Source organism: Oncorhynchus clarkii, chromosome 23 (assembly GCF_045791955.1).
Source record: "Oncorhynchus clarkii lewisi isolate Uvic-CL-2024 chromosome 23, UVic_Ocla_1.0, whole genome shotgun sequence".
In the NCBI taxonomy this organism is placed as follows: Eukaryota; Metazoa; Chordata; class Actinopteri; order Salmoniformes; family Salmonidae; genus Oncorhynchus; species Oncorhynchus clarkii.
This window is the reverse complement of record NC_092169.1, coordinates 8,883,953-8,903,829: the sequence shown is the minus strand read 5'-3', so window position 1 is coordinate 8,903,829 and position 19,877 is coordinate 8,883,953. Positions and strand designations below refer to the sequence as shown.

The following is a 19,877-nucleotide window of genomic DNA, read 5'->3' as shown; positions in this document are numbered from 1 at the left end:
AGACCAGAGAAAAGGAAAACCATGATGAATTGGTTAAAAGCAGAGAGAGAGAAGCATTCACCCAAAGAACACTTGCTGCTGACTTCATGGGTATGGGAAGATTTAATATGGGAGGAAATGAAATCTCAAAAGGTTGTCTCTATTCTTGGTGTTTCATTGTCCTGGGTTGTAAACGTCTGTGTTTGTTCTGAGTGGTTTCTGGTCTTAGTCATGATTTTCGGCCTCTTGAGATTGACCCTTTCCAACACCAGTAATCTGACCACTCTAGAAGGGCATCTGTAGATCTTCACTTGTCCAGTCTGTTGGATCTCTGTATCATGGGAGGAACTGTAAACCCCTGAACTATAGTAGATTCGAAGACCATTTTTCTCAGTGGTTTGCCTTTTGGCCACTGTGAGGCACCATCAATCCATCTTCTGCAGTAGCGCTGCGAGGCGACAGCACCTAACCAGAGTGTGAAAACAAATACTTCCCGTCCCTAAGTAGGCATTTGTTGAGAAACATTAAAATCACCTGCATTTGTGATGGATGGTTGGGCAATCAAAGATGTCCCAGTGATAGGGTTTCTGGGGCGAAAGCTAATTAGGGAAAGTGCTGGAAACCCGAGCCGGCCCTGTCTGGCCCAAGTAGTTTCTGGGATTGTGTTGCGAGGGTCCGTAGGTCTGTATGGACGGGGCTGACACTGTGCAAATTACCCACTTTGTGCCAGAGGAGCCCAGTGAGTTTTCTTGTGTTTGCACAGCAGTGCTGCTGACCTTCTGAGCGAGCGCTGCTGTCGAAGGTTTAAAGTATGCTTCTGAAATTTGAACTTTTGACTTTGCTGAAAACGTATAGAAATATGTTCTAAAGCCTCTTCGCCTGGAACGTGGGAACGACTAGGTGTGCGTGTGTAGGAACTAGACTAACTGTATGTGTTACATATGTTAGTGGCTATTTTTTAAATCATTTCCCTCATTTCCCATTTTATTCATGTACAGTACATATTATACAGAATTACTAAGCAGAACATCTGGTTAGCTGGATAGGACTAGGGGAGAGGTATTATTCCATTGCTTTGTTCCACTGTTGGTGCGTCTTCTCACATTCTGTTTATCTGTCCATAGGGAGCGCCAGGGGAGCCAGGCCTGTCTATCATTGGGCCACGAGGACCTCCTGTAAGTGTCTTCACCTCGTCTTACACCTAATAAACCTGTGCATTACCTGTACTGTTAACTGCTGCTTTCAATTCTCCTTTTCAATTCATACGTCTTCAGTTCAATGGCTCATGGCCTGCCACTCTGAATAAGCCTGGCATGATTGTAATGTCGTGAATTTGTCAACAGCAGTTATAAATTAAGTCTTGTGAACCCCAGACTCATGACCACATAGCAGAAATGTCAGAGATTCTACATGTCTGCCTGTCAGGACTTTCCAGACCAAGTTGCTGAGCTAGTCCACCACAGAGCTAATGGAGATTGAAGACCGATAATTACAGGTTGTGTGGGAGTACTTTGGCATTGTCTAAGGATGCCATAGCTTTGATTTGCCTGTGATCGGGATCATTCCGTATTTCATCAGGATGAGAAGCGAAGACATTCCTCTACCTGTTATACTGTATCCCAGACACCAGAACCCAATGGGACCTATTGTATTAAATCATTTATTTTCCTGAGGTGAAATAAGTGTTCATCCTGCTTCAAAACGCTTTCTTCCCCCTGTTTTCCTTCTTTTTTTATCAGTAGACAGACAATAGAGGTACTGCGTTGCACCTCAGTTGTGCAATATCCTTATTATGCTGTGAAGAATTGGACATGCTTTAATTTGAGGTTTTCTTGTTCCGCCCTGGTTTTTGGACAGCAAGGTTAAGAGTACCTTGTTGTGGAGCCAATAGACTGGCTGCTCATGAGGAGTAAACATCTGTTTTCCCAATTGACGATTAGTTACATACACTACCTGTGTTCCCACTCCCCTGGCCGGTAATAAGGCATTTATAATGAACATCAGGCTACTGCGGATGTAAAGCCCAGCAGGAGAGTGAAGGAGTACACAGAGATCCAGAAAAGCAGGGGCACTTAAAAGGGGGTTTCCCCCAGCAGGTGAGGTCGACACAAGAGGCTCTCTCTTCACCTCAGGAAAGGGTGAGGAAATTGTTTTGTTGGAGAGAAAAGAGCAGAAATTAAAGCAAGATAAGGGTTATTCGAGGAGGTGCTTATGTTCGTCCCGTTAACCACAAGGGTGTAATGGAAATGTGTTTCTTGCATATCCCTACTCCCTCTGAGACACCTGCAGGGAGTGAGTCATGGCCAGGATCACTATTGTCCAGCACCCCTGGAACAAGTGCCTTGCTCAAGGGCACATTGGTACATTTTTGACCTTGTGGGCTCCGGGATTCAAACCAGCACTCTTTTGGTTACTGGCCCAATGCTCTAACTGCCAGGGCTCCTATCTGCCGCCGTAAGGTGGCCCTTCTTATCTGTCCTTGTTCTCCACACTGTCATTTTATAGATGAGCGTAGTTCTTCTTCTGTAGTTGTTCTACTGCAACCTGGCCATAAGGAAACAAAGGAGAAAGGACCCGTATGTTTATATCAGTTCTCTTTATTAGTTAAAGGTGATACACAATGGTCATATTGAATCATATTGTCGACGTATGTTAAGATATGTGGTCCACGTGCAGAATTGACCCTACTAGTATGAATAAATAAAACTAAATGTGATAGGTTACTCTTGATAAACCAACGACTGAGCCATGCATACAGCTCAATACTTTTTTGCAAGTTCAAGCACAGAAGCACAGCAAGAGAAAGATATTGTGAATTGTATTTGATCACACTGCATTCTCAGTGTTCCAGATCCTCTGTAAGGCTCATGCGCAAGGCATGTACAAGCCATATCCTTCTGCTGTCTTTCCGAAACAGACAATCCCTTTGGGAGGGATAACATGCATATCCCCCAATAACTACTCCGGTCCCAGACATTTCAGTAGGAACGTTCAACTCTCCCTAATTTTGTCTTTACGGCCCTCCCTCTCTTTTTTTCCTGGGATATTGAATGGCCTATTCTAGTCCCACAGGCCGGGTAGCATATCCAACACCCAGTGCAGAATGTTTTCATCCAAGCATTTTCCCTAATCGTTATTGACTTTTACTCATTCGGCTTGTTTGACTTTTTCTCTTTCGCAGTCTATCTTTATTAGATCGGAAAGCGCCAACCTTTGTTTCTTTCATCCCTCTAAAACTCTTTCCAGTGTTGTGTTTCGCCCTCTTATTCCCTCCTGTTTTGAGAGTCAGTTGGTTTTCCCTCCGCAACCCACACAGAAGGCTCTTCCCGTAGTCTGTGGTATCACTCTCTCTGTCAAGGTCTGTTATAGCTCTGCCCAAATGTATTGCTGTGGAAGAGAAAAACGGTACCCTCTCACACTGACCCTCTTTCACCAGAGTTTCATGTCAATCTTTCAGCAGAAAAAAAAACATTTAACATCTATTTCTGACTCTCTATAGGGACAGCCAGGAACAAGAGGCTTCCCAGGCTTTCCGGTAAGACTCTGCAGCTTCCCCAGTTAAAGTCTTTATAAACAGTGTTATAATGTTAGGGTACTATTTTACAAGTGGAGCTTTATTACATAGTTGGAGCTCCCAAATGTCAGAAGGTTAGATGTTTCCTGGCTGGAAATCTCCCGTGGGCAGATTCTGCATAATCACGCAGCTGACCAAATTATACTAGAGTTTACTTCTGGGTAACCGAGATTACATGGCTGGTTAAGTGCATAAGTGCCTTGATCATTGGTCTTGTTTTATTCAAATCTATAGCCAGTCTACTGTCTCCTTTATGGCTCCTTATCGGGAATAGAGCCTTGTGCAATAGCAAAGCTGGCCCTTTGTGCTTTAACATGGCCGTTTTGAAGTGTGTGTCAAGTTTGCTGCATCTTAAGTCACTATAATTTCCCTTAAAGTCCCTTCAGAAATGTTAATGGATCTTTGTGACCGGCTAGACTCACCATGCCACTTACACCGCAGAACACAAAACATGCACTATATCCTCAATTTCCTTGACCTGGAAATACCTTTCTTCCCCTTCATAAGGAGTTTCATGTCATTGCTGTGGTCTGTTCAGCTATATTAGCTGCTATTAACCTGTGTTTAAATGTCTTCCCCTCTCTTTTTATCCTAGGGTCCGATTGGGTTGGACGGAAAGCCCGTGAGTTTCACCCCATTCCTGACAAATGTTGAATAATTGAGTAATTGAAGTACTTTAAAAGCCCAGAATCCACCACCTTATGATGATGATGATGATGATGATGATGGGGATAATTAAGTTAATAATGATTAGGGTCATTATTGTAATAAAATCTCTATTAGTATAATTATTGTTATTATAGGAAGTAGGTAATAGTGTTATTGATATTTCTTAAACGTTTTGCCAAGATACTCAAGTAGAAGCTTGCTTTGATTATTTTACCACATGCATTCACTCTTTTATGCTCACACAGGGACAGAACGGCTTGAAAGGAGACTTGGTAAGTGGTGTTGTCATTTTGCACACCGTTTTGCAGTTCATGTAAACAGCGTAGGCCTATTGCTGTCTGCACTCCTGTACTTGCAAAGGACGTAAACTCACACTCTTTATGTGTTTCGAATGCCCTACAAAATGTGATCACCATGAACGTGCAGGTTGGTCAATTCTGCCTATGCACCATTTGTTATCCGTGTGACCATCTTAGCAAGCTGTTTACCTTGTGAATGAATTGGGAAAACACTGTTGTGGCCTAATTTATTTGGATAGTAATGGGATCAAACACATGAATGATCGGCTATGAAAAGCCAAATGACATTTACTCCTCAGGTGCTGACCTGTTGCACCCTCTACAACCACTGTAATTATTATTATTTGACCCTGCTGGTCATCTATGAACGTTTGAACATCTTGGCCATGGTCTGTTATAATCTCCACCTAGCACAGCCAGAAGAGGACTGGCCACCCCTCATAGCCTGGTTCCTCTCTAGGTTTCTTCCTAGGTTTCTTGCCTTTCTTTCTATGGAGTTTTTCCTAGCCACCGTGCTTCTACATCTGCATTGCTTGCTGTTTGGGGTTTTAGGCTGGGTTTCTGTATAGCACTTTGTGACATCGGCTGATGTAAAAAGGGCTTTATAAATACATTTGATTGATTGATTTATTGATTGATTGATTGACAGCAGTGGTCTGTCTGTTTAGTGACAGGCAGAACTTCTGTCCGTATTTCAGTTGATGGGGTCTTCAAAGGGGAGTTGGAATCCACTCTCAGGTTCTCAATCAGTCTCGAGGTAAAACTGACTGAGATAAAACACAGAGGAGCAAAGGCAAACAATAGTTAGACTTGTCCGTTTCATGCATATGGTGATTCAAATTCTTTTGAGAGTCCAATTCAGTGGAGTTTTCCAAGAATACACTGAAATACACCTCTAAATAAACAGTATAAACGAACAATGAATAAAACAGACAGACCATAGAAAGCAGGAATGGATACATGGCAAGCCATAAAAGGCTAACCATAAAAACCTCCTCTCCAAAAGAATCACCCAAGAAATGACTTATTTTGGCTTCTACTGAGGTGCCAGGGGATTGAGACTTCAATTTCCCCCACATCTCTGACACCTTTATAGGCCCTAGTGAATCCTGTGGAGCTCCCTGTGAGGCTTCTGAATATGACACAATGACTGTTGAACGTCCTGTACCCCTTCACCTCCAGCCCTGTGACCGCTGGACAGATCTCATCTAGGACCTTGAATCCTTCTTTTAGTGATGACTTCTCTTCCCTGAAGCCTCGCCTCCTTTTTTTTCATTGGCAATAAAGACACATTCACTAAAGACTATGTTCTTCTTGGACGATGGTTGTGGTACCCCTGGAAGCTGTTTCTTCATCTAGTACTCCGGGTCTGACTTTTATCAGGCCAGCTGCCGATTTTAGAGGTCTTTGTGTCTCCGCTAGAAAGCCATTACTCTTTGTTGGATTTGTGGAGTTATCATGAGGGGCTTTGTTTTATTAGGGGGGTATTCAGCCTCTCGCTCGGAGCGTGTTTGGAGCGCTGCCTTCCTACAGAAGCTCACATGCAGAGAGGCAGCCTGGGCCAATACAAAGGACATGCCTGTCCGGGGCCATGTGGGGTGGATAATTTTCAATGTTGATTAATGTTAATTTAATGAGACCCCTTTCCTCTCCTCCCACTCCACTTCCCCCAACAACTGTTTTTAAACTTTGTTTCCACTGAACATGCCATACAAACAAATGCATTTGAATGAACTATATCAAGAGTGCCTGGATCCTCCTTTCTTTTTGATGACCAATTTACCCTTTTTACCAAAGATCACTTTCTGTCCACCAAGATCTATTAGTGTGTACCTCAGCAGCGCTTGCCTTCCTCCTTTCTTTTTTTTCTACAGCTGTCAATCATAATTTTAAAGGGTACTGAAGGCCAGTCTGTTAAATGCACAGATGAAATCTTTCCAGTCTCCACAATGCCTTTATGGAACTCCTATGCACCAGGGTCACAGTCATGGAGTGTGCTTGATGTGTCCAACTGTGTGCCACTGACAGATGTTAGACAGCTCTCCCCAGGCCTTGGTGGGTAGTCAAACAGAGCAGAGCAGGCTATGACAAGTGATTGGTACAGCCCTTTGGTTGGTTTGCCTATTGCTTGGATCTGAACTTTATTTGAATTCTCCTCAAGTTTCTCTATCATTTCCATTGATCCTCTTAAAATGTATTTTAATGCATGTGCAGTAAAATCATTAATGTTGTATTTATGAAACGCAAATGATAGTTTGATGACGTGATGTTTTTACCTGGTTTTAATCTCTCGATCATAGATTGATATACCGGTACTGTTTATTGCTTTTTTTTAGGGTCAACGTGGTCTTAAAGGAGTCGCGGTAAGTTATTTTTTTTTTCTTTTTAGGTTTTGACAGCTTTTCTGTTATTTGACATTAGTTGATTAATTGTCTGTCTCTCTTTACGACGATCTGTTCTCTTCACTCATATCCTTTCTCCTTCTTCGCCCTTTTTAAAAAAAAAACTTTTTAAAACTTTTTTTAACTAGGGTGAACCTGGTCTGAAAGGAGAAAAGGTGAGTTTGTGGTATAATCAACTACAACGCACCATAAAAGTGTTCATTACAAAATCAGTCTTACTCACGATCCATCTCTCTCTGTCTCTCTCTCTCTCTCTCTCTCTAGGGCATATGTGGAGACTACACTCACAGGGTAAGTGAGTCATTAACTGTTTCTCTGTGTAACTACAGCAACATTAGGGTCATATTGATTCATGTTAAAGGCCCAGTGCAGTCAAAAACGTGATTGTCCTGTGTTTTATACAGTGCCTTCGGGAAATTATTCAGACCTCTTGACTTATTCCACATTTTGTTACGTTACAGCCTTATTCTAAAATTGATTAAATAGTCCCCCCCACGCGCCCCTCATCAATCTGCACACAATACCACATAATGACAAAGCAAACACAGGTTTTTAGAAATGTTTGCACATGTTATTTTTTTTAAACAAAAATAGACAAAACAAAGTATTCAGGCCCTTCACTCAATACTTTGTTGAAGCACCTTTTGGAAGCGAATACACCCTCAAGTCTTCTTGGATATGACGCTACAAGCTTGGCACACCTGTATTTGGGGAGTTTCTCTATTTTCAGGTCTCTCCAGAGATGCTTGATCGGATTCAAGTCCAGGCTCTGGCTGGGCCACTCAAGGACATTCAGAAACTTGTCCCGAAGCCACTCCTTACATTGTCTTGGCTGTGTGCTTAGGGTCGTTGTCCTGTTGGAAGATGAACCTTCGCCCTAGTCTGAGGTCCTGAGCGCTCTGGAGCAGGTGAAAAAAATCCCCACAGCATGATGCGAACACCACCATGCTTCACCGTGGGGAAGGTGCCAGGTTTCCTCCAGATATGACGCTTGGTATTCAGGCCAAAGAGTTCAATCTTGGTTTCATCAGACCAGAGAATGTTGTTTCTCATGGTCAGAGTCCTTTAGGTGCCTTTTGGAAAACTCCAAGCAGGCTGTCATGTCTCTTTTACAGAGGAGTGGCTTCCGTTTGGTCACTCTACCATAAAGACCTGATTGGTGGAGTGCTGCAGAGATTGTTGTCCTTCTGGAAGGTTCTCCCATCTCCACGGAGGAACTCTGGAGCTCTGTCAAAGTGACCATTGGGTTCTTGGTCACCTCCCTGACCAAGGCCCTTTTCCCTTGATCGCTCAGTTTGGCTGGGTGGCCAGCTCTAGGAAGAGCTTTGGTTGTTCCAAACTTCTTACATTTAAGAATTATGGAGGACACTGTGTTCTTGGGGACCTTCAATGCTGCATGCATGTTTTGGTACCCTCCCCAGATCTGTGCCTTGACACAATCATGTCTCGGAGCTCTACGGACAATTCCTTTGACCTCATGGCTTGGTTTTTGGTCTGATATGCACTGTCAACTGTGGGACAGGTGTGTGCCTTTCCAAATCATGTCCAATCAATTGAATTTACCACAGGTGTACTCCAATCAAGTTGTAGAACAATCTCAAGGATGATCAATGGAAACAGGATGCACCTGAGCTCAATTTCGAGTCTCATAGCAAAGGGTCTTAATACTTAAGTAAATAAGGTATTTCTGTTTAGTAAAAAAAAAAATAATCTAAAAACCTGTTTTCACTTTGTCTTTATGGGGTATTGTGTGTAGATTGATGAGGGAAAAATGTATTTAATCCAGTTTAGAATAAGGCTGTAAAGTAACAAAATGTGGAAAAAGTCAAGGGGTCCGAATACTTTCCGAATATACTGTATATACGCATTTCCACAATATGAGGTTGGAATAATTCTGTGAAAATTATGATAATGTCCTTTTAGTGTAAGAGCTGTTTGAAAAGACCGCCTGAAATCTCTGCCTATTTTGGTGGGATGGAGTTTTGGCCTGCCTGGTGACATCACCAAGTGATAAATCAGTTAATAGACCAATAAGAAAGAGAGTTCCAAACCTCTCTGCCAATAACAGCTAGTTTTCAGTTTTAGAATCTAGAATGACCATACTGAACTGTATCATTTTGTTTTTGGAAAAATTGCTCCTCAGTGATCTCTTACAGTAGCACCACAGTGGATGGTGCTGAAATGTGCTTGTATGCTGACTTACATTCTCTTTGGTGTTCTCTGTAGCAAATAACATTGTATTCTTCACAGGTACAGACGTAAAACAAAGTGAATTGTGGGTCTGCGATGTAACATCAATGTTCAAATTACAGAAAAGAGGCCTGACAAATGAGTCGATGATGGGTAGCATATGCAACATTGAGGCAGGCATCCCCATAAAGCAAATCAGGCCATCTCTCAGGGGCTTGGCTGTTTGAGTTTAAACAAGGCAATTACTGACAGCATGCTGGAGCATACACTACATCATTGTTTCCCAATCCTGGTCCTCCCGTACCCTCAACAGCACACATTTTTATTGTAGCCCTGGACAAGCACACCTGATTCAACTTGTCAATTAATCATCAAGCTCTCAATGAGTTGAATGAGGTGTGTTTGAACAGGGCTACAATGAAAATGTCTACTGTTGGCGGTACTGGAGGAGCAGGGTTGGGAAACACTGCACTACAAGATAAGGGTCTATGTGTGGGGATGCCAAGAAAAATACTCTTCTATGCGTTAAGGGATTGTTCAGATAGCTCATTCCATGTCCTATGTAATTCAACCTCCCACTATTCAATGGGTGCTATAAAGAAAGACCTGTTGTTGTTGTAAACTCTTGTTGCCCCAGTAAAGAATATGTATGAAAGACCTCATAACAACAACAATTCTAAGCATGTGGATAATAATACTTATTTCATATACTCTGCCAAATGCTTTGGCTAAATAAACAAGTGTAGCAGAGAATGTGTACTGTAGTTGAGAGGGAGAAGGTCAGAGCATTTTGGGCTTGTTTAAAACCTTCAACCTATGCTGGAGCCCCCGCCATGCTGTGCGTGCATTGGATTGTTTTCATACACATCTCGGAGCCCCCCGGGCACACACTGCATGGGAAGTCCCTGCCAGCTGGTGGTTCCACTCAGGTCCTCCTTGTCCCACAGGGGGAACCACGAGGGGGGTGTAGGCTCAGGCTGGATGCTGTTCGACAGAGTGGTTTCAGGAGTGAGACGCTATATCAACAGTTATTCTATGTGGGTGTGTGGCCTCTGTATAGGATCTTCCAGTGAAAACCCTGGCTTCTATACGCTCCAGTCAGTTTGCGGGTAACCCCAAAACTGTGTCCCAGTTGTGCTGCAAAGATAGCCAATGCTCCACTCGCAGGTGCTCCACCGTTCTCCCCTACTCCTCCCCTCCGTTTCTGGAGTCAACCGGCTACAGTGGAGTAATGCTGTTCTCCAAACCAGGCCTATTTCTCACACTGTCCACTGATTATCTATCTTCAGATTGGACATATTATGACAGACATCAGGCTTCAGCTTTCAACTCTTTTTTTCTTCTCAATTCGTTCTATTTCTGATTGCCAGAAACTGCACCACATGCTGTCATGTACTCTATTACCACTGTATGTGGTAAACATGTTTTTGTGTCAAATTAGAGGCACTCTAAAGCTATTTTACTTCTTCGGTCAATGTTTTGGTATAAGTTTAACTTGGTGCATCTTGGGGGTGTGGGTGTGTATGGTGGATAGCTCTGATAGCGGTGGGGGGATAACAACACACTTGTCTACTTTTCATGGATTTCCTCCTTCTCCCTCTCTCTACTTCTCAGTAATGACATACAGTACTGTATATATTTCCTCATTGATACCTCAGCATACAATTTTACTTGATTTTACATTACATTTTATGTTAACTTTAGTTCCAAACGTCATTGCCACTGAAACATTGCTTTGACCAGGTCTGAGGACATAACTTCTTATTTTTTTAACCAAAACCTCAAGTTGGAAATGTATACCGTATGTAAAAAGTAGACAAGTTGTACAGTGCAGGTTCTATGCAGAAAGCAATGGGAAAATACAGTAATTTTCACCTCTTTTAAAACTGTGCCTGATAATACTGGTGAATCTCAACAGAAGCGGCGTATTGTACAGCCTTGTGTTGGAGGATTGACCACAGTAAGTCTGTGAACTGTACTCTCTCTCTCTGGCAAGACTGAATCCTACCTGGTCTCCACTCAGCTGCAACAGGACAGGGGCCAGGAGTAAAGTTGATCTGGAAGATTGATGTATAAACAACTCAACTGCTGCCCCTATGGTCTTACAAGCACTCAAAAGGGCTGCCTGATGTTAAGTAAACTGACAGCATCCAATCTGGTCAAAAACCAATACCTATTCAATTACCAGTAACCAATCTGACCATGGAGGGCACATCAACCCTCCCCTTTGACACCAACTCCTGCCCCCCTAATTTGCCCTGTTGTTACTCTTTCTCTCCCACCGTCTCTCTCTTCTCTCCCTGCCTTGACAATTTCTTGCTTTTCATTGTCATGTTTTGTTTTTATTTCTCTCTTTCTTCTTCCCTTCCCAAACCCAACCCCCCCCCCCCCCCCCTCCCCTTCTCATTCTGTTCTGTTTCCTTTCCCTGGCCTCCCGGTGAACTTGTTGCCCCGTGACTTTCTTACACCGCTGGCCACCTGTGCTTTGTGACCTCAGCAGATCTTGCCCATCCCCATGCGAAACATGCCCCCAATAAACCCTGTAATCCTAAAGCGCCTCAAGGTACATTTCTCTCTGCCCCTTTTTGCCCCCCCCCCCCCCCCCCCCCCCCCCCTCCCTGGATGCTAACTGCCGTCGACCTCCGCCAACCATAACCCACCGCCAACCCCTCCATAACCCACTGCTAACCCGTTATGGCACCTGTGTGTCTCAAAACTGAATTCTGTGATAGTTGGAACAGTTGGTAGATGTCGTTGAAATCCAAAAAGAGAAAGAGATCAGTAGTATTTACTTTGAACATATTCGTGACTATAGAGGGTTAAGAATAAAAACAGATACATGCAGTAGATTCTATAAATAGCCTGGGCTTCAAGGCCCATTTAAATTCCATTAACGTAAATGAAATGTCGAAAAAGCCCAATTTGGCTCTTACACAAACCCTGCATTGATGTGGGAAATAAAGCATTTTTGGGGGGTAAAAACATTAAAAGCTTCTATGATTTTCATAACCTTAGCAAAGATATGAAAAGAACAGGAAAGAAAAGTGACCTTTTCTGTCAGGAAGTGAGTCTTCTCCAATCCTCTTTGTGGACTTTCACCCTGGCTCTCTGAAAGGACCTTTGTCCCTCCCTGTGCCCAAAACCCTGCCGGCCCTGTTAGAAAGAGGGCCCCTGGCACCCGGTGGACCCCTGTTGGCATCCCTCCTCTATCTTGTTTTGGCCAGGTGTGCAGTCTCGCTGTGCCAGGATAGAGTACCTTGTTTGGAGACAATGCTACACACTGTGGTAGAGCCATCACTAAAGACATAGAGGGGAATTTAAATTGAACCTCTGGAATCAGTCCTGGGCAGCATAACGGAATGTGTTCATTTCATGGAAGCACATCCGGATCATAAATCATGGCCAGACACATACTGTGAAGCATGGGATGGATAAAATATGAATCTAATGTGGATGGATGTGTTCCGGATTATCAAGAGCCTCGATGTCTGGCCTGGCAACCGATGCTCAGCTTAAGCTAAAGATGGGGTCCTTGCAAGCGTTAGTGTAGCCTACTCCACAGTGATTAGAGAGTGTTTGATTTCAAGGCCAAGATTTTGTATTGTGACTTTTCTAAAGTTAGACCACATGTACAGTAATACATCATCCGTTTGGGTATTTGTAATGTCATTTCTAGTCATTCCTTTGATTAAAAACTAAAATGACCGTGGAGATTTCCAGAAATGTGGATTTAAAGCAAATAAATACATTTCTAAGACAGTTTGCCGTTGAATATTTTTAGAGTTTGGTCAAATAAAGAAATAGATGGTTTGACATAATCAATGGGATGATGGTATAACCATGAGCTCTGCTAGACTCTAGAATATTAAGACAAGTTGAAGTGTAGGCCTCTTTCCTCTTCTTCTCCGGTTCTCGTTGTAAATACTATATTTGACTTTTTGGATTTTGTTTAGTCTTCTATTTTGTGTTGGATATTCCCCCTAGCTCACAGTTGAGTTGCCTCAGAGTAACAATAAAGAAAGATCAGTTGGAGTTAAAAAAAACAAAACATTTACATGTCACTCAAATATCCTAAGATGCCACAGAAAAGAGGACTTGTGCCCTTGTTATGTCAATGAGTTTGGTATTGTTAAAAACAAACTGGTTTTGACAGAACTAACCATTGAAGGACACAAAAACACAAACTATCCTAATTTGAATTCAAAGTGGTATTCTCTCCAAACGTGGTGTCTAATGAAAAGGCCTTGATTCCTGCTAATATTACCCGCCATAAAATTCTCAGCATGTGTAGTGCTGTGATGTGTTGTGTTGGCATGGCCTGGCCTGGCATCGACTGGCAGATGGTAACTGAAGGTCTCTCAGCAGGGCGAGCCTGGAGCTCAGGGCCCACCAGGACCTCCCGGCCCCCCAGGGCCCTCAGGGACCTCTGGACTGAATGGTGCTAGTGGACCGCCGGTGAGTCCCCTCAGCCAGCTGACCACCACCATCAGCACTGGACTGTATTGAGGAAGAGGCTATGGCCATAGAAGTGAAAATGTTATGAATGTTTGCCCAGAAAATGATTGTTCTGTATCTATGATGTATTTTTTTTAAAATCTGGTGTAGGGTAAACCTGGTGAACCAGGAAAACCTGGGAAAGATCTAAGGGTGAGTTTGTTACGCCTCTTGCGTTTGCCGGGACTTATAGAAAAAGTCGATGGAAATCTGGTGTTGACATGCTTGTGACTTCTTAATTTTCCTTCCCCATCTTCTCCAGCTCCTACCAGGGATGAAGGTAAACATGATTTGTATTTTCCGTAATCAACACCACTATACATATACTACACACGAAAGGACATGTATTGCCACTACTTATAGCTGCACATACTGTATGAAACGCAAACGCTCCGTTATTGGCACACACTCTCTCAATTGTCCAAGTGTAGCTTCCAGTCTTTCTGTATCAGCAGACCAATTCCTGTTTGGAAGCCTACATTTGTGTTCTCTGCGTTGCTATTGGACTAGCGGACTATATTTCCCCTGATTACGTTCATTGCCATGGATTATTAAGAATGGGGAATTTAGATTGTGGGCCATGGAAACAGACTGTAAAGCAGCACGCCCAACACAACTTCTCCAGACAAAAAATGAAACCAAGTTCATATCACAGCGGGAAGTTGAAAGAAATGTGCCCCGTAACTTTTGATTGGGCTTTCACAGCGAGGAATACCTTCCCCTCAACTGGGCTGTGGCGAAATATGGCCGTCTAGTTGGAAACAAGTCTTTGAACTCCCCAAATTGAATTGAAGTAGTGCGTACTCTTTTGTTGACCCGTGCTTGTAATGAAAGAGGCGTAACTACAGTACACGTGTTGTCTGTTACTGTGATATGAATCTTTCTGTCGTTTCAGGGTGAGCCAGGCATGGCAGGAATAAAGGTAGGTTGTGGATCTCAATTAAATCCATAGTTCAATTGAAATGTGTGGTCTCTGGGAATTCATCAATTGTGCATTGCACGATTTATAGGTATTCACGACAGCGGAAAAGTAATGACCGTCTGTTTTTCCTTTAGTAGTGGGAATTTTTATTTTTTGATGAATCCATCTGCTTTCAATCACCCGAAGCAGAAGGAAGATATATTTGATGTAATCATCCCACGACTTGATTGAAAAATCCGCTGTTTGCGGCTTGTCAGAACTGCTACATTCGGATAATGAACCAATGGGCTGCGTCCTCTGGCAGAAGTTGCAGACTACAGATAGGAACTTGCGAGATCCAGCTGAAAGGGAAGAGCTAGTTGTGATCGATCTTGCTGTCCTCTGCCGTTCTGCATCCCTTTTCACCCTCCTCTTTCTCATTCTGTCTGTCTCCGTTTCACCTTTGTGTCTTTCTTCCATAGGGCGATGTTGGCCCCGCTGGTCCTGAAGGCCCCAAGGTATTGTTATGAACAATATTACCTGTGGATCAGTCTCATTTGCCCTGTTCCACTCACCACACCATCAGCAGGACCAGGAATCCACATGTAACCATTCCTGTTACCTCGGTGTACTTCCTGTGTCAATGATATAGCACAGGTTTTGTATTTAGAGCTTCAACTGCTCACAGTCAATTCTACATTCTATTTATAAACCTCATTATATCTATAAACCTATTTATAAACTGATCACCCTCTGCTGGTATCATTTCCTTTAGTATTATACTATACTGTATAGGACACCCAGGGATAGTCCCATACCATTATTGATCGAGGGAGCATTCCTCTCACACACACACACACACACACACACACACACACACACACACACACACACACACACACACACACACACACACACACACACACACTCCCATTGGGTGGATGTTGGAACTAACATTGGCTTTGAAGTGCTGCAGGGGGCATGAGAGCCGTGACTCTTAAACTCTCCACGTGTCTGTCCTTCTCCACTTTTCCATGGCTTAATGGACTTCCTCTGGTGGGTTCACTCTCACAGCCTCTGCCCTTCACTGAACTTGGTTCAGCCTGCACACAGCGTGACTGCATAGAGAGAGGGAGGGGGGGTGGTGTGAATGTGGCTCCTGAGTGGCACAGTGGTCTAAGGCACTGCATCTCAATGTGGTCTCAAGGTGTCACTACAGACCCAGGTTCAATCCCAGGCTGTATCACAACCGTCCGTGATCGGGTGTCCCGTAGGGCGGTGCACAATTAGCCCAGCGTCATCCGGGTTAGGGGAGGGTTTGGCCGGGGTAGGCCGTCATTGTAAAATAAGAATTTGTTCTTAACTGACGTGCCTATTTAAATAAAGGTTAACTAAGAAAATGTATACAGGGAAAGAGAGAAGAGGACAATGGGGTAGAGATAGGGGTTGAAAAGAGAGGTAGAGACAGACAACAGCCTGCATGGCTCCCACATCCCCCAACAAAACAGGGTCACATCCACACAAGCCTCTGGAGCATGTTAAATGTCTTAGCCATCTGGGCATTGTCAAACTGTTTGGCTGCTGCTGTCAGCAAACCACAGCCTCTCTATGACACGATCCACTCTCAAAGTCATTAGTACACTTCCTCAAGTGAGATATACAGATTTTGATTCAAACTGTGAGTTTGTAAAATATGTATTTCTGTTTGGCAATTGCCATTTCATTTATGTTTGATCCCTACTTGAACCAACAGCTTCCAGCTCCAAGTTATATTATTGCCTTGTCAACTCCAGCTTTCCTCCATCTCACTGTTTTCCCATGACAGAGGCCCAAAAAGTTCAGTCTGGTTTATGAGGAGGTTGAACAACCCTACAGTAGGTTGCTCAGAGGACGACCAAGACCAAGGCTTAACTAAAGCCACGGCCATGTTTTTTTACGAGAGTAAGTTCACCGCTCTGAAAGTTAGTATTGCACTAGACGTTCAGAGGTGTGTGAGTTACTCAAATGTGAAGGCATTGAAATACAAACTCTCCCATGTTCCCACTGCACCCTGTTCCTTATGGAGGATCCAATACCTTTTTGTAGCTGCGTCAAGAGTTTGTTCATGGGTCCACTACTATCAGTGTACTGCACCATCTGGTGGAATTCTGCTGTAACTCCATTGACCTCTCACCTTTGACTGGCTGTATTTTCACATGTTGAAAAATAAATCATAGGAATGATTTAGAATATGTGACTAAATGTTTTGTGTTTCTCTTGTCTTTCTCTCTCCGTCTGTAGGGACTGAAGGGAGAGCTTGGACTGAAGGTAAGAGCCGTGTTATAACTCACCCTCTCGGTTCTATGTGAATTTCTCTGACTGTCAAAAACACGGCGTGGGAGTTTAGGAAGCTTATTGTTTAGCCGACACCCACTGAAGCACAAACGTACCCCACAGACCCCACACCACTGACTTTGGTCTATTAATATATTTTCATGAATGGGCTGAATTATTTTCACTGAAAGCCTCACAGGAGAGGAGCCTCCCAGTGAAACATGCGATAGTGGGTGTGCAGCCACCAGACGGCAGCAGGTTGTAAATAATATTATCTAAAATAAACCGGGAGTATTTCTCTGTAGACATAGATCATAGTCAAACTCTGGGCTGGTTCCTGAATCTGGCCCAGATATCAGCGCAGTTCAAAAAGCCCAAGTGGTGCGGCCTTGTCCTGTGTAATTCCCTCCTGTTTAGTAGGGCTTGATGGAATATTCATTTCCCTCACTAGACACCCCCCCCCCCCCCCCCCCCTTCAGTCAAGGGACCACCATGCAAGGCTCAGAGCCCAGAGGCCTAGACATTGACATGGCTAGGAGACGTTTTTAGGAGATTTATGTAGCCCAGTTTCAAAATGGAAGACTTCTTTCCCTTGGTAGCATTGGTTGTCTTTTGAGTCCCTCTATTTGAGTCTTTCCTCTGATGATGTCTCCATCCACACTGTAGGGAGGTGAGGGGAAGAAAGGCCTCATAGGGGAAAGGGGAGAAAAATACTGGAAGCTATATGTGGAGTATGCCATCTTAAGTTATTTTAAAGATAAATTGAGCACTGTCTGTGGCATGATTTTGTTGTTGCTTGTTTGAGATAATTACCCTAATATAGTTTGTGCTGTTGAGCTAGTTAATTTTAACATTGATGTTTTGTTAAGTAACTGTCCAGTGAAAATCCCACTTTTACGATGTCTTCTTCTGTTAACTCATACCCAAATCATTTTGTTGACTCGTCCTATACCCATATTTGTGGCCAAAGCCTAAATTGGAAACAAAAAAAACCCCTTCAAAACCCCCACCTAAAACCATTTAAAAAATGCTTGCTATTTCTTCATAGAGTATGATGTCATGAGCTGGTCAATCAATGGTATAGAGGAGGATGAGCTGGCCACTCAGCGGTCTACTCCCACACCATTCTGTTGTTGGGGTACACCCACACCATTCCAACACAAAAAAAGCTGCTTTTTAACATACCTAATTACCTTCTTTTTTTTAAGGAGAACTATTTCACTCATATTCTAATTAATTACAGGTCATATTTCATACTGTGCTCAGAACAGGTGCATCCACCAAAATATAATACAATTCCATAATTGTGTAGCTGGTCCACACTCAAAAAGGAAATTCAAGGTATCTTTTGAGTATTTCTTCAATTCAGGGGTGGGTAGATAGACAAATGTTTTGGCCTTCATCAGTGTCATCAGTGTCTCCTCTTCAGGTGCGCTTCTTTATTTTGAGCTTGTTAAGGTGTAACGACCGACAGGTGCGTTCGTGTGCGTGCTCCTGGAACAGGCGCACATGCCAATAAGGCATCACAAATATACAATCTAACCACCCCTGAATTAAATAAATACCAAAAAGAAACCTTGAATGTCTTTTTTTTGAGTGCCGACCAGGTCATATTTCATAGAAATCTGGAAACACTGGACAGTTACTATAAATCAGAAGGCACACGTTTATTTCAGTCATCACAATATGTGGGCAAATGATCTTATACATCATGTGATGCAGACCAAACAGTCCTGGGATGAAAAACGTTGTGTCAGTGAAGGCGTGAGAGGAGCCTTCCAGAAGAAGTGGGACTGTATTGCCCGTCTCTGACCGGAAAGCTTCAACAACAACAACATGGTTGCTCTAATCCTCACATTCCCCCCTGGGATTTGAACACACGTGATCCCCAGGCCTCTTCAGTCCTTTAACTCAGTCTCTCATAGACAGCGAGCAGCGCCCTCTGTGGGACGTTCTCCAGTGACGTGACTGGATGATGTAGCATAGCCACTTGTTTTCTTACCTGTCATCTCCCTGTCATACCGACTTTGCCCTCCTTGAGTCTCGGACTCACGGCCGACCAGTTTCCACAGTGAACATTCCCGCTTCCTCGGCCTGAGCCGCCCGACACAGCAGTAGCAGCTGCCGTGTGTTTTCCCCATTAGACTCCACAGACGGAGGAGGGATTGGGAAAGAGAGGGAAAAACACTTCAAGGAAGGGCGCTTTTAGCAGAGACACAGTATCCACAGCAACAGTGGGGCTGTGAGAGTTATGGTTCGAATTGTTTTATAGTAAAGAGAAAGCGCTTTTGCAGGAAAATGATCCAAAGCTACACTATATTCACCTTAGGATTTGGGATTTGTCTCTGCCCAGGGGAACTTTGTTCTATATTTGTACTCACAATGTTGGATCGGGCTCACAGTATTGTACAACCAGATTGTAATAAAAAGAACATGTAAAGGATTGTGGCATGGGCCATAATCGTTAATGTCCACATGGTGCCGACCACAAGTCTGACCGAGCTACTTCCACATCTCCCGCTCAGCAGGATACAGTCGCCAGGCTACAGTCGCCAGGCTACAGTCAACCAGGCTAGACATAGAGGAAGTGAACAGGATAGCCATAGACCTCCTCCTCTGCTCTGCTTTCGCAATGGTGAACTAGCTCACCATTACCGTACAGGGGTTCACCATTAGCCCTGTAATGGCGGATGTCTCTCCCCCGGTCTGGACGACTGGTTGATTTAATGAGCCTGTTAGGCTGTTAGAAAAGCCTGCTTTTGAAATGTCTCCCTTGGGTCAAACCTGTGTGGGCACTCCCAGACACTCCAGTCAGGAAAGCAGACGACAGAGACCCAGAGACAGTGGATAAGGTGACAGTGGTGCTCCGAACACAGGGGGAAGAGGTGTGTGGGGAGGTAGACTTTGCCAAGCCTAGCGTTTCAGACATCGACCGTCTGTCTGACTGAATGGAGCTCTGCCCTCACTCTCCCTCGAAATCATAGAGCCCTAGACCAGCACAGCTGGAGAGCACATTAGACCAGAGGAGAAGACAGAAAGTAGGCCTCTCTATTCAC

At 43.7% G+C, this 19,877-nt stretch overlaps 1 protein-coding gene across 19 annotated transcripts in view; it reads left to right on the top strand.

Moving 5' to 3' along the window:
* The window catches only part of LOC139381178 (collagen alpha-1(XIII) chain-like), a 117,467-nt gene that overhangs the window by 71,669 nt on the left and 25,921 nt on the right, over positions 1-19,877 (top strand). For 8 of the 19 annotated variants that reach the window (XM_071124586.1, XM_071124575.1, XM_071124581.1 and 5 more), the window contains 14 exons: positions 1,104-1,154; positions 3,479-3,514; positions 4,149-4,175; positions 4,468-4,494; positions 6,858-6,884; positions 7,052-7,078; positions 7,188-7,214; positions 11,611-11,676; positions 13,476-13,568; positions 13,719-13,760; positions 13,870-13,887; positions 14,503-14,529; positions 14,991-15,026; positions 16,789-16,815. In XM_071124586.1, coding sequence (XP_070980687.1) covers positions 1,104-1,154; positions 3,479-3,514; positions 4,149-4,175; positions 4,468-4,494; positions 6,858-6,884; positions 7,052-7,078; positions 7,188-7,214; positions 11,611-11,676; positions 13,476-13,568; positions 13,719-13,760; positions 13,870-13,887; positions 14,503-14,529; positions 14,991-15,026; positions 16,789-16,815 — 531 coding nt within the window. Of the gene's footprint in view, positions 1-1,103; positions 1,155-3,478; positions 3,515-4,148; positions 4,176-4,467; positions 4,495-6,857; positions 6,885-7,051; positions 7,079-7,187; positions 7,215-11,031; positions 11,074-11,610; positions 11,677-13,475; positions 13,569-13,718; positions 13,761-13,869; positions 13,888-14,502; positions 14,530-14,990; positions 15,027-16,788; positions 16,816-19,877 lie in introns of all 19 variants that reach the window. The other 11 variants (XM_071124590.1, XM_071124588.1, XM_071124587.1 and 8 more) reach the window with 6 other exon arrangements.